The sequence below is a fragment of the Chiroxiphia lanceolata genome, chromosome 1, assembly GCF_009829145.1.
Source record: "Chiroxiphia lanceolata isolate bChiLan1 chromosome 1, bChiLan1.pri, whole genome shotgun sequence".
Classification (NCBI taxonomy): domain Eukaryota; kingdom Metazoa; phylum Chordata; class Aves; order Passeriformes; family Pipridae; genus Chiroxiphia; species Chiroxiphia lanceolata.
The window spans coordinates 152,366,329-152,392,721 of NC_045637.1; the positions used below are offsets into that span (position 1 = coordinate 152,366,329).

The 26,393-nt window shown below is 41.1% G+C and overlaps 1 protein-coding gene across 3 annotated transcripts in view; it reads left to right on the plus strand.

Annotated features, from left to right (window-relative positions):
* Positions 1 to 20,745, plus strand: part of MINDY4 (MINDY lysine 48 deubiquitinase 4) — a 69,546-nt gene extending 48,801 nt beyond the window's left edge. For all 3 annotated transcript variants that reach the window (XM_032707229.1, XM_032707221.1, XM_032707238.1), the window contains 4 exons: positions 1,402 to 1,563; positions 10,232 to 10,412; positions 14,712 to 14,784; positions 19,579 to 20,745. In XM_032707229.1, coding sequence (XP_032563120.1) covers positions 1,402 to 1,563; positions 10,232 to 10,412; positions 14,712 to 14,784; positions 19,579 to 19,627 — 465 coding nt within the window. In that variant the 3' untranslated portion in view covers positions 19,628 to 20,745. The remainder of the gene's footprint in view (positions 1 to 1,401; positions 1,564 to 10,231; positions 10,413 to 14,711; positions 14,785 to 19,578) is intronic.
* Positions 20,746 to 26,393: the final 5,648 nt, after the last annotated feature.

Here is a 26,393-nt window from a genome sequence, read left to right on the forward strand (position 1 = left end):
GAGTCCTCCAGAGGCACCCACCCAGCTGGAAACACTTTGCCTTGGACACATAAATCACAGAATTCTGTGACAGAGCTTCCCCCAAAGCTGGGAACTGGGCAGTGGTGTGGTCTGAATATGGTGCACAGCTGCCCAGGGAAGTGGTGGAGTCACCATCCCTGGAAGTGTTCAAAAAACTGATGGATGTGGCACTTGGGGATATGGTTTAGTGCTGAACATGGTGGTGCTGGCTTGACAGCTGGACTTGATGATCTTAGAGGTCTTTTCCAACCTTTATGATTCTATGATTCTGCTGCCATTTTGATTGCCAAAGGCAGGCTTCATGTCCTCTTGTACTGTTGCTCAGAAGACTTTTTTACTGTGGTTACACAGTGATTCCTCAAAAAGGTGATGGAACATCACTGGTGGATTAGAACTGCTAAAAACATCAGTAAGAACCCATAAACTCTGGGGAGTCCTTCAGGAGAAACACAAAACTGTAATTGTGTGCAGTAGTTTTGAAACCAATTCCAAACTGGCTACAACAGAGTTGTTCATGTCTTTGGGCAGGGTAGTTTGGACTGTTTTTTCTGGAAGCTTTGTTCTTCTTGTTTCCCCTCCTGTTTCTTGCCATATGGTATTTATTCATAGGTGGTTCCTTGCTGCTGCACAGTCTGCTCTTAGCTCTGGTTACATCCCAGCTGGCCCTTGTGGGATGTTACACTAAGAAATGTGTCCCATATCTCTGTTCCTTGAACTTTATGGACACTTGCATGTGCACGTGCACATCCCCCACCCTGTCACATGTATTTATCCTCTGACAAACCCCTACTTCAGTTGGAGAGGAAATAATCTACAATCCCCTCTGGTAAATATGAGTATATTAGTGATATGGGTCCATATAGGTGAATATCTTACTGAATGAGGCTTGAGTTCATCCAGAAGTAATCAGCAAAGAAGAAAAATAATTTAACAAATCTTGTTCAAAATACATCACTGAGCACATGCAGAAATATCAGATAGTACTGGACAGGCTTTGGATATATCTCATTGTTCCATTGTAGAGAAAAAGGGACACCACAATATTTTAATTCAAACAAAACAGCCCTAATATGAGAAGGTTGAGAGTTGGATGTAAGACTAAATTGGTTATGAGCAGTTTGCCTCTGGAAAGATGAATATTGGAAACTCCACTACTATTTCCTCATTTTGCTGTAGGAGTAGACTTTACCCGAAGTATCTGGAGCATTTTTCATAAGCAATCCTAATCCTAACCCTAAAATTAAAGGCCATGATATAAATTAAGGCTCTGCTACACGTGTAAGTTTGATCAATCCGGAATGAATCTTGTGCTGATGTTTAAGCACCGTTTGGTTTTTGTTTTGTTTTGTTTTGTTTTGTTTTTAAACATGTCACGAACAGGAGTTGGTGAACCTGCTTTTGACTGGCAAAGCTGTGTCCAATGTTTTCAACAACGTGATAGAGCTGGACTCTGGGAATGGGAATATCACGATCTTGAAAGGCATCACCAGCCGCAGTGACATCGGTTTGCTGTCTCTCTTCGAGCACTATGATGTCTGTCAGGTATTTCCTTTCCCTGCCTTTAATCAAAAAAGAAAACAATTACATTTAAAATTAGCTTGGGGTGAGTAAAGCAGCAGAGCAACGATGGGCTTGGTTTGGTTGCTCTGCTCTGTGCTGGAGGGGTGGTGGTGTTGTGTGAGCAGTAAAAAAAAAATTATAGAAATTAAAATAGCTGTTACTGCAGTGGGATTGTTCCCTTTAACATGCTTTGGAAAGCAGTATTTTAATTGTATTTGTCATGAGAATTGAAAGATAGCTTAAAAATTTCAAAGAAGTGACAGCCATTAGTTTACCTCTGGGCAAACTTCTGTAAGGATTTCACTGGTTTTCTGTCTACATTGTTGGAGAGATGGACATCTTTCCTAAAGACATGTTCTATCTTAAACAGACAGTCTTATGTTTGATTCAAGACTATTATTTGAAATTCTCTTACCTGTGTTGGATGCCAGATAGGATACTTGTAGCAGTCCCATCTGGATTTGCAGTCAGCACCTCTATAAAAATTTGAAAGTGATTGCCAAAGAAATTGTTTGTACTGATACAGTATAAATGTATGACTGAAAAGAAAGCCTGGTTTTAACCTTTTCCCAGCTACGTTTTCTTACTACTGACAAATAATAATTTTTGTTGTTTTTAATTAACACAATCATTTACATTATTCATAATATTATAAAAGGCTTGAATTCAGTCAAGAAATTATATCAGTGTATCCAAATCAGATGAATTCAGAACAGAGTGGGCTAAAAATAAATAAGCATCTGTGTCTAGTTCACGCTTCTTTTTCTTTTCTATAAACAATATAACATTTAAAACCTCAAAAAATGGTTCTGCATCACTGTAGCATTTTTTCCACTCTCTAGTGAGGAAAATGACTTGGGAGTAGCAAAATGGTAAGTGAGGTCAGTGCAGGTAAGAGCTATTTCTTTCCCACCTGCCCTCTAAAAATAAAGTAAGTTACCCAGGGAATCAGACACCATTTTCCACTTATTCTGCAAATTATATGGTAGAGGGGATCTGTTTCTACTACTGTGCTCTTGCCTGGGAGCTGGACTCATGAGCAAGGATCTGTTTTTCCATGCCAGTGACTCTTAATCAGTTACAGAAACTCCAGTAGACGTAGTTTCCTTTTTTTTTAAAGTCTACACTAGCTGGGCAGCTGCTGCAAATTGTCTTGGTTTTTATTAAGAACATCTGGGAGTTCTCTGCATTTCAGTTCAGATGCAGTGTCTGCTCAGGACTAGAACAAAAGTCACATTCTGGTGGACTTTGGCCTCAAATCGGGGTGTCTCCACTGTGGCTTCAGCATGAAGGGCCAGATTCTGCTTTCTGTTACAATATTTAGAGCAATTTAGGAAAAATAAATGTCACTGGTAGTTTGCAGGAGTGGAACTGAGAATAGAATTTTCAAGCTTACTCTTTTCTTCCTCTCAGTAAGTGGATTCAGCATCCAATTACAGTGTGGCTGTGAGGCTGGGAACTGACACCAGTCATGGAAAAGGACTGTCATTTTTGGTTGGTTTTATTTTTTGTTTCCAGTAGCAAGAAAATCCTGAGCCTGCTGTCTGGTGAATCATAGACATCGGAGTCAGAAAACTCCCTTTAGGTCACATCCAGCCAATCTCCCAGGGGATAATTCCGGATATTTTTATGTCCTGTCATATAGCAGAGTTTCTTTTCAAAATCTGTGTCCCTGAAGTTCCTGTCTCTTTGTTCAGATGGCCATTTTTTAGCTGATTTTCAGGCATCTAACCGTGATCTTACCTTTTTTCTCATACGTCTCTACTTTAAAATATAAGTACAAACACAGATTTGTAGGTATTTGTGAATTTGGAGATTTTAATATCTGCCACACAGCTTGTGTTTGGATACACTAATATTAAATCTGACTCTTCATTCACTTAGTTTCCTCTGATTATAATTTTACTTCTCATCCAACCTGCCCCCTAAACAATTCCTCCCCATCCGCTGGACATTTGCAGCTGATGTAACAGTTCCTCCCTTTTTCATCAGTACATCCTGTCCAAAGCTTGTTTTTACTGCCCTGCTCTAGACTTGTTCCAACTTGCCAACACATTTAGGAAGAGATATTCAAGATATTCCAGGCTGGATGCTGAAAATCCACGTGGAGAAAAATTTCTATACCATTTTATCTCCCTTGTCTAATACGTGGAGTATTTGTATATAATCCACAATTCCCTTGGCATGGCTTCTGGGTTGAAAATACCATGAGGGCATGTGAACTGAATTAGTCCTCCTGTCAAACTTCAACAGTAGCAAATGAAAACAAAATGATCCTTTTTCTCCTGGAGAATCCCACTGTGTTCCCAATCCATTAATCTCTTCCAGTGGATCATGCCGAATGTGTTATCTCTGCTGATTAGAAAAATGTGTGCTCCGTGTAATTTGTCTGGAACTGTTAATGTCTGATCATCACTCTCAGCCCTGAAATATCACCACACTCAGAAGAGCTTTTTGCAGTGTAATTACTTGTTGCAAATTGTTTCCCAATGACAGATGGATCCATTCCATCCATTTCATGTGCAAATGTTTAGTTCGGTAGTGAGATTCCCTATTTTAATGCAAAAAAGCTAAAACCCCAATTCTGTTACTTTTCAGTAGCCAAGTTACACATTTTTGGATTTTTTTTTTCTTTGTGCTAAGCCCAAATTTAAGCAATATTAATTCCACGTGATCTTACACATTTGACTTAGAAGCATAAATTGAGATTTTAGGTTTTCTGGGATTTATTTAGAGCTCTTAAAGCAACAGAAACATTTCCAAAAACTGATCAGTCTGCAGAAAATTGGTGGAGGTTTCCCCTTTTTGCTGAGCTGCAGGACACAGCAGTTCAGTGAAGTCTCAGGGAAGCTGAGTGGTTTCTCAGCAGGGACAAGACCTCAGAGAAGGGGATGAGGAACAGGAGTGGGCAGGGCCAGTTATAGCAGTCCTGGGTGAGAAAGTCCCTGCATTTGGGTCAGAGCCTTTGGCCTAAATGCCACGTTAAAATTGCAGGTGGAAAGACTTGGAATGATGAAATTCTTTTTTTCAAAATCTCTCCTGGTGTTAAAAGTAGAAACGGGTGGAAACAGATGCTCCTCATCTTTATGGCAGGTCATTTAAGAGACTTACTGTGACAAAGGGAAAAATAATCTGCATTCACAGGTGATCAATTTAAAAGACACCACTATTATCATTATTATTATTAATAACATACCAACTTCAATAACATTAATAACCCATCAATAAATACCACTGTGCTCATTAATATTAATAATGATAATAATATCAATAATATATAGCATTTATGTGTCATTTCCTGTTGAAAGATCTGTGCTTTCCAAGAGTGCCAAGTGTCATTACCATTTTACAGAGGGGGTTAACAGATGAATAAAAGTCAAAGTGCTTATCCCAGTAAGTCCCCCAGTAAGCTCGTGGCTGAACTGGGATGAGCACAGGTCTGAATCCCTCATTCTAAAGGCAGTATGGTATTGGCTGATGAATTTGTTCATCCTTCTGAAAAGTGTTTTGAAACCACTTCAGTTAAGTGTTGGTATATGGAGAGTAATGGAAATACTCAAGGTTAATTGTCTCTTTTGAACCTTCACTCTGATTCTTTGTTTGCACTGATTCTCTCCTGCTTTAACCTGTCCTGCTGTAGTAGTTAAACCTCCTGCCATCTGACATCCCAATCTCTCCCTACTCTGATTCCTGACAGTGTCCCAGGCACTCCCTGAGCTGTCAGCGTTTCGGGAGACTGTTGCTTTTTAGTTTTTGCTTTTCTGAAAACGAAGAGAGGACACTGACAAAGAAGTTATACTTATTTCCCCTCTTTCTTTTCAAAGAGAAACAGAAATAAACAGAATTTATTCATTAAAATTCCGCAGATGGGAAACATTATCTTTGGTCCTTTTGATGAAACCAGCACACTCTGTGCTGTGACAGGACCTACTTGAATTATTAAATTCAGCACACATGCTCTGTCTTCTGCCACCTCACTGCTTTATTTGCTCTGTGGAACATCCTTCCTATAAACTTCTTCCCTGGGAAATATGTCTCCTGAACAACCACTTTTATCCATCAGATGGGCTGGGTTCAAGCCAGGGGTTGTGGAGGGGGAGGTTTAGAAAGAGGGTTTAAACCACCTCGTTTGAGAAACCAGCAACAAAAATATGCAAGTGCAAAATGGAAACTTGATGGTCGGTTTCAATTTTCCATTTATTTTTCAGGAATAGGGGTAGATATTGTGCCCTGTAGATGCTTTCAGGAAGGGATGCTGCTATTTATCTCAGGCATTTGTGACACTGGGGGCAAAATCATGTGATACATTCAAATTTAACTGAAACAAGGCTGGCAAAGCATTGGCCTTTGAAAAAGAGTGTTCTTCATTCCCCGTTTTTTACATCTCCCTTTCTAGCCTGGAACTGAAATGTTCTTTAATGAAGTCCTATTGTCCTCCCAAGTTATGGACAGTTATTTTCCCAGAGGCCAGTCCCTGTGGCTGGGGTATTGGCATCACTTTCTTCTCAACATCCTTCCAAATAAAATAGAATCGCGGAGTTTTTCTTTGGGGCAATAGGAATAACAAAGCCCACATGTTTAGAGGAGCTCTGCGTGCTTTGCAAACAGACAAAACAGAAAGCGATAAGTCAAATATTTTCCACATGTCTCTCTAGATCATAAATACCTGCATTTGCATGTGGATTTATGCCGTCTCACTTCAGGTCCTTTATAGGCTGAGAATGTTTCAGGTCAGAGTCCAGCCAACTCCCTTTATCATGGATGAACAGGGGAAATGTCAGAATTTCTGACAATGCCCATCTCTTCCTTGCTAAGTTTTACAGACAGCCAAAGCCTAAGGGCCAACCTAAGTTAGAGGGCCTAGAAATAGATGCAGAAGAGATAAGTGGAGTGAATCTTGACCTGTCTTTGTCATTGCAGTGATGTGACTTAGCACAGTGAACTAGAAACTCCTTCGTGTGCAGCGAGGAAATGGCAAAGTGCTGAAGTTCGAGTGAGGGTCTGAATCTCCCTCACGATTTATTCCCTTGTTGGGACATGCCAGAAGAGCAGCAGAGTGGGACAAGGGTAAAGACAAGATCCAGAGGCTCTCTGGCACCCTGACATCTGTTTTCCTTGCCACATCTGCTGTCTTTTATACTGTGGCAGCATAAGGGAAATTTAGTCATAAGCCAGTGCGTTCCAGGAGTCTTTGGTTTGGGAGTCCTAGGATTGAACACGCATCTCTTTCTGTTCTTCTTTATTAATGTTGCCCTTTCTCCCCCCCCATTTCATTATCAGAAACATTCCCTTTTCTACAACAAAAAGGTTCCAAAGCTGCAGAGAATTTATCTAGGGCTCCCAGGTAGTGTTGGTTACTACTTTATAACTCTATGGGTAAAAACTCTTCAATTTCTGTCTGACCTGGCATAGCCATTTCATTGTACATACTCTGAATGTCAGATATTGTGAGCATTAATGTTATTTTTCTTAATCTGATTGAAATCAAGTACCTATCAATGGCAGTAATTTTACCCTCACAGTGTCCCTTAACTATCTGCAAACATAACAGGAATGTAGCTGACTGGTGTTTCAGTAGTGCTGGTGGAGTAGGTGACCTGAGGGTTCCTGCTCACCAAAGGGCAAAGATATCTGTTTTTACACCACTGACACTTCAGGCTTAACACCATTGGAACATTGTTTAATATTAATTCAGTAAAGGTCATTGCAATTGTGGGGGAAAAACACTGGCAGAACAAACAATAGGGTGTTCCTTGTAACTCTGAAAGCTTTGTGTAATTATCCTTTTGTCTACCAATCCTATTGGATTTAGTACAACCAACAATTATTCAGTCTGACAAGCACCCAGTGGAATCACTACAGTCTGTGATTAGTTTGGAAAATAAGCATCTATAACAGTTGTATTCAGGCAAACGGACATTCTGAATATAACAAACAGAATGACTATAATTTTAATTAGAAAATAAAAAGTAAAGTCCAACAAGCAAGGAGGGGAAATTACATTAAGTGATAAAACTCCTGGCGAAAAATGCCATCAGATCAGTCATATCCAGTGATCCCCCTTGGTTTTGATGTCATATTCTCTTGTTTGTTCCTCTTAGAATTCACATGGCAAAAGGCAGCCTTGTTCAATGAGCAAATAAAAGCTGAATGGTGAAGTACCATCCACTCATTCTGGTAGAGATGTTGGAATAATTCTCCAGTGTGTAGATTTAATATTTTTGTGTGTGGATTTAATTTTGCCACTGTGAGAATACACATGAAAATCAGACATGTTTTGCAGCTTGATGTTAAAAGACAGCAGCTGACCCTCGGCTAATGCAGGTGATGTAACCCAAATGAAGACTCCACTCTTCTTATGGGAGAGGAGGATTTGAGCTACAGTTTTAGACTCCTTATTGTCTCAAAGTTCATGCCCTCACTGCTCTCTGCAAGGATTGGAATTGAAAACTATACATGTTTGGAGAATGTTCCTACAGCCCTTGATCATCTGCACAGTTTGTCCTGACTTCGTGGGAGTGAGAACTGTAGTGGATGTGGCTTTGAAAGTTCTGTATCTCTCTAATCTTATTTTGTCAAATGTTGTTTGATGGAGCTGGGAAGTCACTTTTGCAGACATATGTAGGAGAAGACTGGCTGTTCTTTTTGGCTTTGGCTTATCTGCATATTAAAATATTCATCTTTGTGAGACTGAATCTTTTCATCCGTGTCCCTCTAATTTGCCATCTTTTGTTGCATCTGCGTATTTCCCTTCTCGATGACTCCTGTTAGCAGTGTTATTGTAAGCTTGGAAAAAAATGTCTTTACTTTTAAGCCAAGAATTTACATAAAAAGCAAAACTGTTGCATAAAAGGCTGTTTTAAATAGATTTTTAGCGAAGTAATGAGTCAGAGAACAGTTACTTAATTATCTGGAGGCTTGTTGTCTAACATGAGAAGAAATTCTCATGGGGGAAGCAGTTGGATTTACACTCCTGTAACTCGTCAGATATAAATTCTAAATATCAATGATGACAAAAACACACACTCTTTATCACTTAGGGTGCTGTTTAGGGTTTTAATTACAACAGAATATATGTTGACTTCTGCCTTTTGGCAGCATATTAGATGACATTTGCACCTGTGCCCAAGGTGAAGAACTGAGGGCTGCACTGTAGAATATCCACAAATCTGTGTCTACAAAACATGTATAAGAATTTTTCTGTTAAAAGCCCCCCAGTTTCCAGCAGCATTCCACTGGAAGCAAGATGTTTAATTTCAGATTTGAGTTTCCCTGAGCAATTTATCAGAGATACAAAACCCAACAATTCAGTGGGGGGAAAAAGACAGTATTATTTGGAACCTTAGAATACAGATTTCAATGACAGGAATAGAGCCAATAATAAATACCTGTTGTAGCTGAATATTAAAATCCTAGCTGGAAGAAATAAGGTTTCTTTGCTCCACTGAGCAATCTAATGATTAATTTTGCTCTCTTATTTACTCTGATGGAGCTAATATCCTTAATTGATACTGCAGCTTTATAATGATAGTTATTCATGGTATCTGTCTCAAAACACATTAGTGTGAGGTGAAGAAAATCCTGCAAGACACTCACTGACCTCAGGGGATGCAGGAAATTCCATGACTCATTTTAAATCAGCATATATTGAGTTTCAAGCCCAACACCAGTGATGCCGTAGCTCCGGGAGGTGACCAGCGCTTCCAGTTCATCCTGTTTGTTTCCCAGACTGTGTGTGTTGGTGTCCAGGTGTTTCAGATACATTCCTGAGCCCTCTGTGCTCCCAGGAAACGTGCAAATGTTCCCACCAGGATTGCAGTCCTCAGGGTTGGCTTACCTACTGCAGTGCTGTTGGTATCCCCTTCCCTCACTGATTAGAGATTAAATCTCTTGAGCATTCGAGTTTAAAACATCTGTGAGTGAACATGAAAATCATTTACGTGTAATTTCATACAGAATATTCAGAATATTTATAAATATACTTCCAACTTTCAGAAGGAGGGCAAAGGCTTTGTAAAGGCTTTTGTTAAAGAAATCATTGTGTTTTTTCAGGCGACAGTATTTCATTTTTAAGAATAATGAAGCAAAACAAGTGCTTCTGTTATTGGTTTCTTCTAATAGCTGAAAATCATTTATATATCTGGACTGTGAAGCTAAAAGAAGATGGTAAAGTGAAGGGAATATATTATACTCTTAATTCAAGAAGGGATTTTGGGTTCAGCTGAGTTGCCCACACAGGGATTCTCATGTTATCTGAGATCCTATTAGTGTCTTGCCTGGCTTCTGGCTACTCTTGCATGAGAGCAGAGTCTCCCATTGGTCTCATGTTGCATTCCTGGCCTAAACTTGCTGTGGTTTTACACCTATTGCAGAGGACAGGGTTCCTTTTGGTTCTGATCATGTGGGATATGATCTTTTTGCTGTCAGGGCACTACAGCTGGATGTCATTACCTGCCTGTAACTGAAAGCCAAGTATTTGCTTTATATCTTCCTTGGTTTACTGAAGGTGTCCTCATCAAGAGTCTGTAATGAGCCTTCCTTAAAATCTGTAGACTGCAATAAATAAGTGATCTCATGAATTCCATGTTTTCCACAATGAATCGTTTCTCCCCCTGCCCCTCGTGACATTCTAATGTTTTATATCTTTTAGGTTGGTTGCTACTTGAAGACCCCCAAGTACCCAATTTGGCTGGTATGCAGTGAGAGCCACTTCAGTGTCCTTTTCTGCTTGGAAAAGGATCTACTCAGTGACTGGAAAACGGGAAGGAGATTTGACCTTTACTACTACGATGGCTTGGCCAACCAGGACGAGGAGATCCGGCTGACAGTCGGTACGTGCAGCTCAGTCACTCTGCATCTCAGCTCTGGGGGTGGCAGCAGCTTCACCACAGAAAGAAGAATCCAGTAATAGAAACAGTGATGGTCACAGGCATGAAATACTGCGTGCCTGTTTCCTAATTTCCATAATTAACATTGGTGGTTAATTGGAAATTGGGTTTCGCAAGGAAATTTTGAGGATGAGCTGTTGAAAGGGTTAAAAGTGAGCCCATGTCACTTTATACACACTGGTAAAGCATTCAGTGGCACTGACTTCCGAGGATCAGGTTGTGATCTGGCCTATTCATACTCTCAGGGCAGTATTTAAACCATATTTTACTACTCCCATTCTCCTTCACGTCACCTCACATCATTTCTACAGGCAGGAAATGCAAGTCTCCTCTTCCTCAACCCTCCATGACAGTAGGAAAACGAGCAGGGAGGGTGAGGAAGCATGAAATCCTTGATGGTACCAGTAATCTGCTAAAAAAAATCTCTTACCTACCTGTAAACATACCTGCAAACACAAGCCTGGAAAAGATCTTCCAGTTTGTTACACTCCTTCTTTCAGGAAACCATGCCAAATTATCCAGCTGCTTTTACAGTAACTACACACTTGTCCAGCTGGAAGGCATTTGGATAAGTATCCTGATCCTTAGAAAGCACCTACTTACTGCCATATCAAGACATTCTTGACCACTACATTTTTATTTGCTAATAATATCTTGCTTATCTTCTATTTTCTTTCCCTCGATATATTTATACAATCTAATCTGTGATTCTTTGATAATCAAATTCCTTCTCAGTCTTGAGGAGCCACTCTGTTGTAGCCTGCTCCTTAAAAATAAGTTGTCTCTGTTCCTTATTTGCACCAATATCCATGTTCTTGGACAGAATGGGTTATATTTGGGTGTTTTATGTTCTGCTTGAGTCCATGTGGCAAAGCTGTTCATGCAGTGCTGGGGGCTTCAGCAGCATCTCACAAGATTTGAGAGTGAATTCAATCATCATTCTGCCTGTTATTTATCCTCTTATTTTAATTCAAATCCCTGTCATTCTATTGTATGGGTCAAATTATGTATTATCTGAAAAAATGCTTAAACTTTTACAGGTCTTTAGTTGCCAACTGGTTCCCACATGGCCTCTCCCAGATAAAAATGACATGGAAAGTTCAGGGCAGGACTAGAAACACGTTTTTTCTGTTGTGTTGCACCATGTAACATATGGTTCAAACCAGGAGCCCTTATCTGCCTTTCCATCATTAATAAATCACGAATGTTTCCAAAATCCAGAGCTGCCAGGTGCTCTAAGATCCCTGGATGAGGAATTGCTCAGAGCATGCATAAATTTTTCTCTTTACTGTTCAACCTGTCGTGGCATAGCTGTGTATTTCTCCTCAGAGCCTAAACGTGTATGGAGAGATAGAAATCTCTTTGTTGTGGCTGTGGCCTCTTCCAGGGATGTGTCCCAGTAAATCCCCTGTTATCTGTGACATTCTGCAAAAGGCAGTAAAATGCAAATATTTTCATCATTCCAGGGAAGCCCTGTCCTGGTTCTGGCTGTGCAATAATCCTCTGCTATGTTAACATTTATAATATGTTCTCTCCAAGTGAAGATATAGGGAATTTTTGTACAATCTGTTTTAAAAAAAAATATCTCTTATGTCTCCTTGGTTCGTACCTTCAACTCAGGATCCTTTTCGAGGTGTTTTCAAACAGCAACTGGATAATTGCTAAGAATAATATAACTAAATTCCCCAGAAGATTCTTCCAGAGTCACAGACACCATCCTCAGCCCCTTTTCAGATCCCATGGAAGGCAGCACAAGCAATGAAATCTGTGGTGGTGCTCAGTTTCTCACTACCTTTAGCTTAGAATGTAAGTGGAGATAGAAGAGATTATATTCACATCCTTCTTGCTGTTGATGGCTCCAGGATGGAAGAGTGATACTTCAATATTACTTGCTCTCAGTGAGTTGTATGAAACACTTTAACACACAATTTTTTAGTTAATTAAGGTCTCTAAGTGTTCCTGTAAGATACACTTTTAGTGATATTTTTCTTTCCTATCCCTTTGTGTGAAAAATCTCCCTTCAGACCTCTTGGTTGGAAGAATTCAAAGCTGAAAATGCCAACATTCATCCAGTGGGCAGTGACTTGGAAAGGCAGCCCTGCCATGTGCCTCTCCTGCTGCCTGTGCTGTGGTCAGGACAGTGGCTGTTGCTTCTCACTATGAGAACATCCAGAACATCAGTATCAGGAATTCCTAGTGGTGTCCAAATACTGTTGGAGACCTCTAATGGACCCTGTCCAGAGAAGGGAATGGAGCTGGTGAAGGGTCTGGAGCACCAGGAGTAGCTGAGGAAGTGTGGGGGGGGCTCAGCCTGGAGAAAAGGAGGCTCAGGGGAGAACTTCTGAGTCTCTGCAACTCCCTGACAGGAGGTTGTAGCAGGTGGGCTTGGTTTCTTCTCCCAGGTAACGAGTCGTAGGACAAGAGGAAATGGCCTCAAGTTTTTCCAGGGGAGGTTTAGATTGGATATTGGGAAAAATTTCTTCACAGGAAGGGTTGTCAAGCATTGGAACAGGCTGCCCAGGGAAGGGGTGGAATCACCATTCCTGGAAGATTTCAGAAACCATGGTGGCACTTGAGGACATGGCTTAGTGTTGAACAAGGTGGTGGTGCTGGGTTGGCAGTTGGACTTGATGATCTTAAAGGTTTCATCCTTGATGATTCTATGATTCTATGTTATAAACTCTTCAATATTAGGATAAAAGAGACTCTTTTAAACTTAAGAGGTTCAGGTGTAGCTCAGAGTTCCTGAGGATCTCGGAAAAAAACTACCAGCACTTTATGCACTTCTAAATATTGTCCATTTCCTACTCCAGCCCTTACAGTCATTCAGAGTTCTCTGCATGTATTTATAGTGATCAGATTAACACACAAGGGAGAGCCAGGTTCTCTCTATGACATGAGAAAGTCAGATCTATCTGAGACTGGCAGCTGGGAATGTAAGAACAATTCCCTCCCATCCTGTCTGCAGCAGTCTCACTGAAGCAGACCCAAATCCTACACCCTGTCTTGGCATCACTCATTGCTTGCAACCAATCTATTGGCTGGATGACAGACAGAGAAAAAGAAGGAGAAAAAAAAAAAGTAACCTGCTGCAGTTTAAATGTTTTACTCCAAAACAGGAAACAGCTGAGCAGACTGACATCCAAGCTGGTTGCAGGATGTTTTGTCCCTGGGAAGTTCAGCGACTACTTTCACTGTTGACAGATCCCCTATCTGAGACAGTGACCTCTCTGTTTTCCCTGGAACAGTGGGATTCCTCTCCATCCCAAAGGAATGCTCACAGCCTGGGGCAGCTCTCTGATAATCCAACCCAACCTCCTCCTGTCTGTGCATTGCTTGCTAAGTAGTCAAGGGACAATCTTCTTTTCCAGGGTAAAAGAGTCTTAAACCAGTTTGGGCTGGACTTGGGGTTTGCTGTTCCAGTGTTTTACTACCACCATTCTTAGTATTTGAGTAACAGCAATTACTTGCTCAGTAATTACAACATGAGTTGTGAAATAAAAGCCTCATGACAGCCCTCATTTTGTGATCTGTGGTTTTCCTTGAAACCATCTCTGTATTAGTGAACTATCCTGGGTCAGGGCACGTGGTTTAGTGGTGGGTGCGTCAGTGCTGACTTGATGGTTGGACCCGGGGATCTGAGAGGTCTCTTCCAACCTTAATATTTCTATGGTTCAATAAGTCTGAACACTGTCCCACGATCATCCTGACTGTTCAGTAGCCAGCACAATTCTGGGCAAGCTTCTGGCCCAGAACAACTAATTCTGGGCACAATAATGTATTTAAATGTATTTCCCAAAAAAAATGTATTTCCCATGAGCCGTAGTTGTTGTATCTACTCTGAGTATTCCCAGCCCTGTCTGTGGCCACTCTTTTTAGGTCATAGAGTCATAGAATGGTTTGGTTTGGAAGGAATCTTAAAGATCATCTCATTCCAAACCCCCTGCCATGGGTAGAGACACCTTCCACTAGATGAGGCTGCACCAAGCCCCATCCAACCCGGCCTTGGATACTTCCAGGGATGGGGCATCCATCCAGATGGTGTGATTGAGGGCAGGAGATGGTGTTCAAGTGACAGCAGTGCTCACCCTCCAGGATATTTCAGTCCAAAGTGGGCTGGGAGATGTGCAGTGTGAGTGATAACCATCACTTCCATGTGTGGAGTTCCTATGAGCCATTGTGGGATCCTGTATGAATAGAAGTGATTCCAGCCACTGACAAATGTCTGTTTTGTCTCTGCAGATACAACTCAGGTGTACACTGAAGATAAAGAAAATGATCTCACTCCTCCACTTGAGCATTGTATTAGGACAAAGTAAGTGAAATGACAGGTTTTCATACAGAAAATAGTCACTGATATAAAGAATGTACATAGGGCTGGAGCATAGTGAAAATATTGGTGCAAGTAAACTTGATAAAAATTACTGCTTAAAAATCAGAAAGGATCTGAACAGGCCAGGCTGTGACAATAATGACACATTTAATTGTGTGTTATTGTAGCTAACATTGAGCTGGCAAAGGTGTTCACTTCATTCTTAGAGGAGCTTTCATGACATCACCAAGAACTGACTGAGCCAGATTTGGTTTGAGAGCACAACTTGGTTTCAAGAAATGTAAATTTAGATTCCCAAAACTGGTTGCTCCCTGTTGCAGAGGTGTAAGGAGAAAAGGAGAAAGTTTATTTCATTTTCTTTGGTCTGTTCTGAAAAGTGTAGTTGCACTGGGGGACTTGGGTATCATTTTCTAGGCTTGAAGCCCTTTTTTCTCAACAGTCTCAGTTTTCTCCAGCTGTCTGTGGGCAGCACAGAGTTTTTCAAGACCACAAAACTCTCTGTTTTGTGCAGCCATTCATGATAGCTCATATTCTGTCCCTAAATACAAGGCTGGTTCCTGTCCTGTTAGGATTCTCATGGCCATTTTGAGGTTTATATGATATTAAACTATGGGCTTTTAAGCAACTTATCCAAGTCATGCTGAAGTTAATGGGAACATTTTCAGCTTAGTGAGACATGAAAGAAAGAAAATGGAGAAATTTAACTGGGTAGAAAAATCAGCTTTATATCAGCTCCAGCATGGCTTGGAAAGTTACTATCTGGATGTCTCTGGAGCAAGAAGTAAAAGCCTCATTGTCAAAGACCGTGACATTTGGTAAATCAGCAAGCCAAGCTTCAGATTTCTCTTGCAATTTCCCTCCTCTCTTTGCCATATTTTGTTCTGTAAAAAAAAAAACCCATCAAAAAATAAATAAATAAGGTCAAGACCTGCCAAACAGTGTGTTGATGAAGGGCTGCCATTATAAAGCTACAAGAAGGCAGAAGAGGCATCCTGAAGGGTGACAGCAGTGACATCAGTCCAGGCTCCCTGCACATACAGATTTTATTGATTCCTCTCTTCCAGTAACACATAAGCATGACTCCAAACTAGAATAAATAATGTGTAACCTCAGAACCCCCCACAGGGGGAATAATGCATGCAACTACTTGAAGTTGCTCTCAGAATATCTTCCATTCCTGGCATTGTATCAAATTATATAGTGTTTGTAATGCTGGTGTTTGTTTATTTTAAGCTCCCTGCTTTAATCTGCTGGAGAAGTAAATTAGCAGCAAATTCCAGTGCCAGTTTATTTTGTTTGTACCATTCTCAGGACTGTCTGATTTACCCTGATCATTCTGGCTCCTTGATTTCTGTGCTCTCCATTTGCTTTGGGCCTGTTTATTTAAGTGTGACCTTGCTGCAAAAGGTTTTTCATGTTAAATTTTTCCCTTTTGTTTTAAGAACTTTCTCTTCCAACTACGAAACAGCATATAAGGAAAAGTAAAAACAAACCCAACTAACCAATGTTTTAACAAATTGGGAGATTAAAAAAAAAGGAATGTTTTCTATCGTAAAACCGTGGAAATCACTCCTAAACTAATTTTTAGTAAAGCAAGCAAAGAGCTGTTACTAATTTTGATGAAGTATTCATGATGCAGGTCATTATCAAACTTTTCTTGTCAAAAAATGTAGGATAATTTCTCAGGCAGAGTGGAGAATTTCACAGTCTGCACAATCAGAACTGAGAAGATTAACTGTTATTTATTGGTTTTATTGTTGATTGTGTTTTTTTTCCTTTCATTCACGTGCCTCAGTTCTGTTTTAATCCATGACATTCGCATTGTTTACCTCAATACGTGAGCACCACCATCCTGTAACACACTGAGTTCTCTGCCCAACATCTGTCTGCTATTTGTTCTCTTATCCTCTCCCAAAGGGGAAAGTGCATATGTAATATAGACTGTTTCTGTCTTTAGAGTTTTATTATTATTATTATCAGGAGAGAAGGGTTGTTTTGCTTCTGCAGGAGGAGGAGGTTCATGTTTCCAGTCTATAAAATGTCAGAAGAGTGAGGTTTGAGTTTTAAAGCAGGTGGCTGGAGTGACCAGTCACCAACGAGTATCACTATAACATGCAGGCTCCCAAAAAAAGGTTCAGGACAAGCAGAAGTGCTTTTATTGTGGCTCTCAGCCCCAGACATCTGTGGGAGCAGTCAGATTCTGAGCAAGGGATGTCTGGAATGTGCATCCCTGGGTTGTTTTGGAGATGCCGTGCAGACATCTTATCCTGCTCTTCCCTGAAGAACTCTTATATCACAGCCCTGATCCTCAGCACAGGAGGAAATAACATCTGTTAGCTCTGCCTGAGGGGAATAAAACTGGGATCTGATATTGCAATCTGAATTCAGAGATATATTTTGTTAACCCTCTACCATCAGTCTGTGCTGGCAGAGCTGTGTGATGCCTCAGTGCATCTGTTTGGCTTTGCAGTGAGACAACCATTGGGAATTTAATGGAGAAGAGGAGAACGTGGGCATTTCACCCTGAATTACTGATGTGCTCTGAAACAATACCAAATTATTAGTCCAGGAGATACTCACTGAATGTTATTCCAGACTGAGCATTGTTCAGGGCCTGAACCGGTTCCTCCTCAGTTCCCGTTAACTCCATGACCCCAGGGTGAGGTTCTAATTGAACCACACGGGTCAAATGTAGTTTTAGTTTTGCTAATCTGATAAATTATAATTGAATCAGCAGCTAGAAAATGCCTTGCATTGGAATTACTTCGTGGCAGGATAGTTTGGGGAAGTGATCCCCCTGCGTTGTCTGGGCAGTTTTGTTTCTGTCTGTGAATAAAAGACTTGTTTAGCACCTGTGAGTGAGATCCCCACTGTTTGACACCTCTTCTTGTGCCCATTCAACAGGGGAAAGAGGTTTTGTACCCATGTCCATGGGAGCAAACAGCCAAAGGCTGCTTTTCAGTCTGAAAAATGGTTTGAAAATAAACCCAGGAGATAAGGCTTGTTCTGTAAGTTGCCTTCAGCCCCGATTCAAAATATAATTTTCTGTTTAAACTCTTTATGGAAAGCCTGCTTTAAAAAAGGCCAGTTCCTCACTAAAGAGTGATTAACAACATCTTTAACAACAGCAAAAATGGTGTCACATTATGAGTATTTCCAGAGTACAGTGTAGTCTCAGAGCAGGTTTCACTCTTTTGGCCTCTGTGGGGTCTCTGTGGATCCCTCTCAAAGCTTTAGTCACCCTGGTGAGGTAGAAGGTTGCACTTTGGAAAGATTGTACACAAAGATTAGGGATGATTTTCAGGATGTTATTACCTGAAAAATCCAGTGGGGACAGAAGGTGGCAATTGTATTTTCTACTTGCATTGGGTCATTTTGGGGGTGATACTCTGAAGAGCTCTCCCCACTGGCAAGTGCCAGGTCGAATATCCTCAGCTAGAACATATTCTGCTCTTAGATTAAGATGTGGGACATCTCTGCTGTGTATTCCTGCTAAGTCCTGGGATGGGAAACAGTCTTTCTGCAATTTTTTTTTTTTTTAATTTTTATTTTCTCAGCAAAGTGAAAAACACAGAAGGAAAAATTTCACAACAGCCCTCAGATGGTCACTTCCTTTGAGACATTGCTCTGAATGCTGCATGGATTCAGCTTTTGGTTTTGTTTTACACTTAATTGACTTGCTCAGCAAAAGGCCTGAGCTGCCATACCCTTGCTGACACATCCTTTCCTCGGTGACAGGAGGAATGTGGCACTCTGGCAACTCACCGTGGCCTCCACCCCCTCCCCAGTGTCTCACTGCTGTGAACACGCTCCCTAGAAAGATTTTCAAAACAGACATAAACACTCAACACCGGGAATGTAAGAGTTTCGTTCCCAGAAAATGTGGGCCATGACCTTGCAAATGAGAACTGCCCCAGACAAGGATGGATTTGTGCCATGAGGGGCTCTGACTGTGCAGGCAGTTGACTCAATGCAGTGTGGCTGGAGAGCATCGTCCTGCTTTGACCAAGTCTTGGTTCAGATCTTTGTCTTCTGCTGTGATCTGAAGACATGCTTTGTGACAAATTCAGGGTTGATATTTCCTTTGCATTGTCACATTCCTGAAACCAAGCTGAGCTTTGGCAGCCAATACAGGGCAAGCAATTAAAACTTGGAATGGTTTTGCGCGTGTTCGTGTGGACTCACCTGGAAATGTTCTCAGTGTGCAACTTGAGTGTTTTTCTGAAGAGGGAATAAGGGCAGAGAGAGGCAAAACCTCAGCATAGGAAAAGCAAAACATCACCATTAAAATGAGGCATTGAATGCTTTGAAGGAACCAAGGTGAGGTGCAAAGATAAATGAAGTGGTCTGGGCACAGGGTCTCAGAGTCAGAGAGTTCCTGATCAGAGCCCTGCTGAAGAGGAGGGTGCAAATTGCCTGCTAACAGCTGAGACTGAATATCCTGGTTATATAGGGTTAATTCTTTTACCTTTCTTGGGTATTCCCTGTGGTCTTTGCAACATGAAGGTCCTTGTTCTGAACCAGCTGCTGCTGAGGACTCTCTGTTGCCAAGGAGAGACTGGAGGAAATGCTGAGGAGACACCTCCAGCCTTGGGCACCTAAAATGAGGGGGTACAACCACCTCAGTTCTGTTCTTTCCCTTTGAGATGTGGTTAGTTATCCCAGACAAGTCCATCCCAATCCCTCTAAGGTTTGCTGGGTGGTTGAGGGATGTGGGTTTGCCTCTCCAAGGACCTGATTAACTGATGGATGTCAAATGGTTGCTCTCATTTCCAGGTGGCAAGGAGCTGTCATCGACTGGAATGGCACAGAACCAATCTTGTGACTGACCTGACCTGCACTTTATTGGCCAGGACAAAAAGGAAACGACCGAATTAGCACATTCCTATTCCCACCAATAAAGGAAATAGGACAAGAGTTGTGCAGTGTCTGTTGAGGAAGAATGACATGGTTTACAGGCTGGAGGAGTTTCACCTCAATCACCTTGTGCTTCAGATATTTTGCGTAAAATATAAACAACACTTACGTAAATCCCTTGTCACTGCCTTAGGCATAAAACTTCTGAGGGCAGGCTGGGTTCCCACCACCAAACCAAGGTTACAGATGAAGCAGTGAAGTCGTCAAGGTCCCCTTGAGGTCTCTTTCTGGATCCACTCTGTATCCTGCAATTGTTTGAAAGCATCTGATGAAAGATGCTGAACCCAGATTTGTCTCTCTGGGCATGCCTTCTCTGTGCTGCCTTGTTCTTCTCCAGCAAAACTCCAGTGCCAGTATAAAATAGCATCTGAGAAAAATATATTCACTTCCTTACCTGCTATTATAAGCACTAAATAGGTTGGTGACCATAAGGGCTTTTCAGATAAAGCCTGGCCTATACAAAGTTCTTGTTGTGTCATAAATTTGCAGTAAGAATTGTGGTTTTGTGTTACCAAGATAATAGCACTAGTACATTCTTGCTACTGGGTGCAGTTGGTGTGTAACAGTGCCTCGTGCTGATATAGCTCCTTTTTCTTCCTGGATAAGAGGCAGCTGTATCAGTATCTTTACATTTATACTGTTACTTATACTCCCAAGTTACAGATTAGATCTGTGGTTTGCTCCTTCAGAATTACAAATAAACCATAAGAGTTGTTAGGTTTGAAATTTAAATGGTGCCTATCTGTGATAGATACCAGTTTTCATGATTAAATAAAGTGCACGTACTGGAATGAGGTACCGTGGAGACATATCATGAGGTACTGAAGCAGCAGTTTGTATTCTGAAATTAATTCTGTAAGTGACATGTTTTAGCAGCACTTGACAAAAATTGGAACAAGTTACTGTACTGAAGATTGGAGAAAAATGCCTTGGAAAAAGGGCAGATAAATGGTCTTTCTAGAATTATTCCTCTCTCTTGAGAGTGAATATTTCATGAGAGTTTAATAAAGAACTTTTACTTTCTGATGTTGATTATAGCACCTTCTTCCTAGTTGGTATGCAAACCAACTATGCAAACTCCTCTGAGTCCTGACAAACTCATGGAAAATTAATTTCCAACAAAAATTCAGTGTCCTGCTGTGTGTAGTGTGGAGAAACCGAAAGGACTCTGCAAATAAAGATCTTGGGAAATTAGATTTGAAAACCAACTTGAATATGAGCCATAACAAAGTACCAGAAAGGTTTAGATAGTCTTTGGGTGAGTGTCTGTCTCCCCCTTAGCTTCCCATTCACATCAAATATCTATATCTTAGAATCATGGAATGGTTTATGTTAGAAGGGACCTTAAAGATCATCTAGTTCCAACCCCCTACCATGGGCAGGGACACCTTCCACTGGCCCAAGTTACTCCAAACCCCATCCAACCTGGCCTTGGACACTTCCAGGGATGGGGCAGCCACAGCTTCTGTTGCCTCAGCACCCACACAGGGAAGAATTTCTTCCAAATAACTGATCTAAACCTGCCCACTGTCAGTTTAAAGCCATTCTATGCAGTAAAGCATCTCAGAGTTTCAGTAATTTTAATTTTATTTAATTCACTGTAATATAATGTGCTAGGTTTAGAGCAGTAGACAAACTTCGTGAGATGCAGATCTCCCATTCAGCCCCTGAGGCATCAGCAGCATCACCTCCAAGCTCATTCCTGACTCTCCTACAGGGATGTTGGCAAACCCTTTCATCTCTGTGTGGACAGGGACGTGTTTGTACTGTCAGCTACAGAGAGATTCAATAATGCCTTCAAGATACTGGCCTCACTGTGAGCTTCAGTGTTTCTGGGAGTGGGAGATCCCAAACAGCCAAAGATCCCTCTTCCAAAGCCTTTTTCCCCTCTCAGAATTTCTGTGTTCTAAAGCCCACACTTTGTTTCATGAATCAAATATACTTTAGTTTTCCCACCCGTCTCACAGGGAGATTTTACATCTATAATGTAAAGCAAGATTTTATTTTTTTTTTTGTAGAATGCATTTGGACAGAAAATACTGTAGAGATGACAAATACTGGAAGATTTTTGGAACCAAAAAAATTCCCTTCTGGATTTTCCAGTGTAGTAAACCTGCACCATTTATTTTAAAGCACTGCTTTAGGGTGTGTCAGTTTGGAGATAACCTTCCACTCCCTGATAGCAGAGCAGCACAGATGAGTGTGTTCATCTGGGGAAGGGGGGGAGCTGTTTTGTGACAGGCCAGATTTTATCTGACTGAAATGTGGATGTTTGCAGTGCAGATGTGTCCAGAGGATCTGTTCTCCTCTGGTCAGAGGAGGGGAGATATCAGGGTGTGATTTATCTTTGCTTTAGGATGAGAAGACCTGTGTGCCAGACCGTGGGTTGGTGAGTATAAAGGGAGCCCAAGGGGGTTCCTCCAATGCATTTTATCCATGAAGATATAAGGATTTTCAGGGTGTAAGAAAGAGTGAATAGGGCTTGGAAATAGATTGTGTTTTATTGATTATCTTGGAGGATAAATGAAGATGAGGAGAGGCCCTGAACTCTGACCCTTTTTCTGAAACAGACCCCAAACAACTTTGAGGCTTCTTCATCACTGGTTATGGGGAAGATTTTTGTGAAAACTGTTCAAACAGATCTTTGTCACCTGTTGTCAGTCATTGTGTCCTTGTATATTTGGTCTGAAAAGTCCACTGTCCTCCTGCCATCTATTTAGGAAGAACTAACTCCAGATTCAGCTGTTCCCTCACTCACAAAGGCAGAAATAAAGCAGCTGGACAACACCTCCCCAAACCCTCACTTACCACCTGTGTAGGGTAAATCCACTGAGCTGGAACACTGAGAACCTCAGCATTTCTAAGCTCCTTCCCCCATCCTTGCTCCTGGAACCTAAAGACAGGATCCTCCTTCCCCAGTGTCCTTACCAGGCAAAGGAACAGCTCTTCAGATTTTCTAGGATGTGTTTCCATGTGGAAGAAATCCCCAACCAGAACATTAATTTGTATCTAAATATTCTCAAAAAATAATGCCAGAGCATCACCTGATCACTGTCTGCTTCAAGAAGAAGACTTGCATATTTTTATTCAATATAAAGCCCCAGAAATTATTTCCCTTTAGATCTTAAGGGGCTTTTTGAGTCAATCAGGCAAAGCAATGCAAAATGTTATATGGCAATACAAAAACCTTTGCACAGATCTGTGTAGAAGCATATCCTGTTCCAGCAGCCTGCATCTAGATTTTTTTTTAAATTATATTTTCCTCTTCATTATTTCTCTTTTTTTTTCTTTGCCCAAATAATGTGACTTCCTGAAACAACCAAAACAGCGACAGTTTGATAATTGAGCATTAAAAGACAGGGGTGACATTGGCACTTGGTCTGCATGATGCCTTCAGTTCATTCTCTTGTCTTTGTGGCATAAAAAATTACACCCTGTGCTGAAAACCGACCCCTTAACTAACAACAGACATGGCATATTGGGTCTGGAGATGAATATGTAAACAGAGCCACTGTTTTGGCAAGGTGTCATATATACCACCTTTGTACAAAGTGTTTATTTAGCTTTGTCTTGTACAGAATGTCCTGTACAAATAAAACATCTAGAGGGATGGTCAGAGAGTAAAAGCCCAGATTTCCTCTTCATTTTTTTAATAGTTAACTTTCTAGTGGAAATTTATCCAGGAGATTAAATTGTAAATGGGCCTCATCGGGTCAGTGGAATAATAATGAGAAGCAGCAAACAGCTGTGAAAAAAATAGTTGTGGGTGAAATTCACACTTAATTTGATAAACCTGCTGCTCCTTGTTTTTGTACAAATCTGCCCTTACACTGGTCAAATCTGGGAAAACTTTGGGATGTGATGGCTGACATCATTGTGGAATCTCTGCAGTCATTGTGTGTTTGCCTACTAGGTAGAGAAAAAACAATGTTGAGTCTGTTGTTTCCAAGTTTTCACTTTTCTGGGGCAGATTCCATTTTGTTTATGTTTGCAATGTATCTAATGGGCCAATTTGAAAAGGCAGGAAATGGTCACTTCAGAAATCAGAGGAAAGCTGAAGAGCCTGGAAAGGATGAAACCACCATCAGCCAAGTTTTCCAGCAGTGGGAAGTGGTTTGGGGGCTCTGAAGATTCAACTGCTGAAAGTGAAATACTTGGAGAAGGCACCATTTCCTCGTGGTGGTGGGGAGCCCCATGGAACCACGAGGACCTCAAATCACTGGTTATTTCTGAAAATACTGGCACCAATCTTTCGAAGGAATAAAATAGTCAGTTCTTCAGAGGGCCTGAGTGATTTGGGTAGGATTGCAAAAGCATAATGTAATACAAAATATGGATTTACATTATTCTGGTAACTCTGCTTAGTTTTCCTGTCCTGTCCCAGGGTAAGTTTATTATGGAGGAACCCCCAAATTTCACATTGACCACACTTGAGGTGTGGACAGTTTCTGCTGAGTAGGTGATGAAAAGTTAACCCTCGACAAAGTTGGTCTTGTAATAATTTGTCTCTTCAGTTCATATTTGTAGAAATGTAAAAATTAGGAATCAAGTACCAAAACCTTAATGACCAATGTGCATTATTTTATTTTATTTTATTTTGTTTTATTTTGTTTTGTTTTTCATCAAAAAGGTCACACAGAAAACAGAGGTTTCTTTATGGAAAGAAAATTGTTGCTCCTGCCTCTCTGTGTGATCCAGGACCTTGTCTGCTGCATAAGCTAAGGAAAAGTCACCCCATTAAGGACACTTTGTATATACTTACACTCTTAATTTGTTTGTTTTCATTGGCTAAAAGATAATAATTCCAACGTTAGTTCTGAAATAAGGAAGCAGTCTCTACTTAGCAGCTTTGTTTATAAAACTAGAGAAGGTAAAAGGGCATTTTCAATCAGATATTTTATTTGTCATTTCAACCAGGGTGTGGAAGGATTGTTGGTACAGTGAAAACAACCTGTTTTTGTGATGTCACTCACTAGTAGTTTTTGTAGAAACAAGTACCAATTTTATAAAGAAAAAGTGACTTATTTCTAAGATAAATATTTATCAGTAGCTCAAGATTTCAAGTCTCAGTGCTGTGGTTTTTTTTAAATTTTTCTTTTGCTTGAGGGAATTATACATCACTACAACAGATGACACTTCATGGAAGTTGTGCTTAAAGGGACAGCTCTTCACTATCCATAAGGGAACATTGAGTCTTTTGCCAGACACTTGAACCAGAGCACTTTCTTTGATCTCTGGCTCTTGGCATCGAGGTGAGTTTCAGGTGCTGTGTGGTTTCCATGACACTGTAAACATCACATGCTCTTCACAGATATTTTACACAGGACATCCTTGGTCTGTGCAGGTTAAAATGTCTTACAACAGCTCCTGGACCTGGGTGCCTCAGTTTTCAAAGCCAATTTGAGAAACCAGAGATCATCTATGAAAAAACAGAGTATGAGAAGTTGGCTGTGGACAGCTTGAGGTGAGGTGGTCCTGTGCAGAGACTAGATTAAGAGACTCAGAGGCAGTAAATCTAGAAACTGCAGTGTGGCTTTAATATGGCTCTGAAGCTGGATTCCAGGAAAAATTATTAGAGTAATTGAACACCTCTCCTATGAGGAAAAGCTGAGAGAGTTGGATTGCTGAACCTGGAGAAGAGAAGGCGTGTAGAAGGGGAGACCTTGGAGCACCTTTCAGTGCCTAAAGGGGCTCCACAAGAGCTGGGGAGGGACTTTGGTCAAGATCATGGAGAGATGGAACAAGGGAAAATGGCTTCAAACTAATGAGGGAAGAATTAGGTTGAATATTGGGAAGAAATACTTCCCTGTGAGGGCAGTGAGGCCCTGGCACAGGTTGCCCGGAGAAGCTGTGGCTGCCCCATCCCTGGAAGTGTCCAAGGCCAGGTTGGATGGGGCTTGGAGCAACCTGGGCTAGTGGAAGGTGTCCCTGACCATGGCAGGGGGTGGAACTGGATGATTCTGTGAATTTATAAACCCTCATTCCTTTAAGGACACTAATTGAGGTGCAACAAGTCTAATGGACTCAAATCCAACATGTCATCTTTGTTGCTGGCCCACGCATTGCTTACTAGGAGGTGTTTGTAATACAATCTGTTTTTTGATATCCCAATGACTCTAAAGGGTTGGAGAGAAGTGACCATCCACAGTCTCCAAGTAAAACCTTACATGTGTCTGAAAGTGGTCATCTCAAATCAAAAGCCTCCAACGTTGTCAATTAGTCTTGGCAGTAATTCTTCTGCTCAGGTGGCTTCCTGCTGTAGGAAATTTAGTCTTCTCTGTGAGTCTCAGGTAGGATTCATCTAATCTGGTCAGAGGTGTCCAAGGGGTGGATATCTCCATGTAAACCAGTGACCCAGGACTACCTTTGAAGCCACTGGTGAGTAATGGGCACAGTACAGGCATGAACTTTTTTAAGTGCCCACAAAAGGAATTGCATCTCTGCTTCCCTGCCTGCTGCTGTCTGGGTCTCCATGGATTATATTGACTATCTGGAATGAATGAATCCCACTGTGTGTCAATAATAAATCCAGGAAAAAAAAAAAGGAGGTAATTTTTATAGACAAAACTTGACAAAACAAGTGAATGAGGTGATGGGTGAGAGATTCCTGCTGGCTCCTGCCCCCTGCTCACCTCTGGCTACCACTTCTCAGCTTTCAGCTGTGAGATACAGGA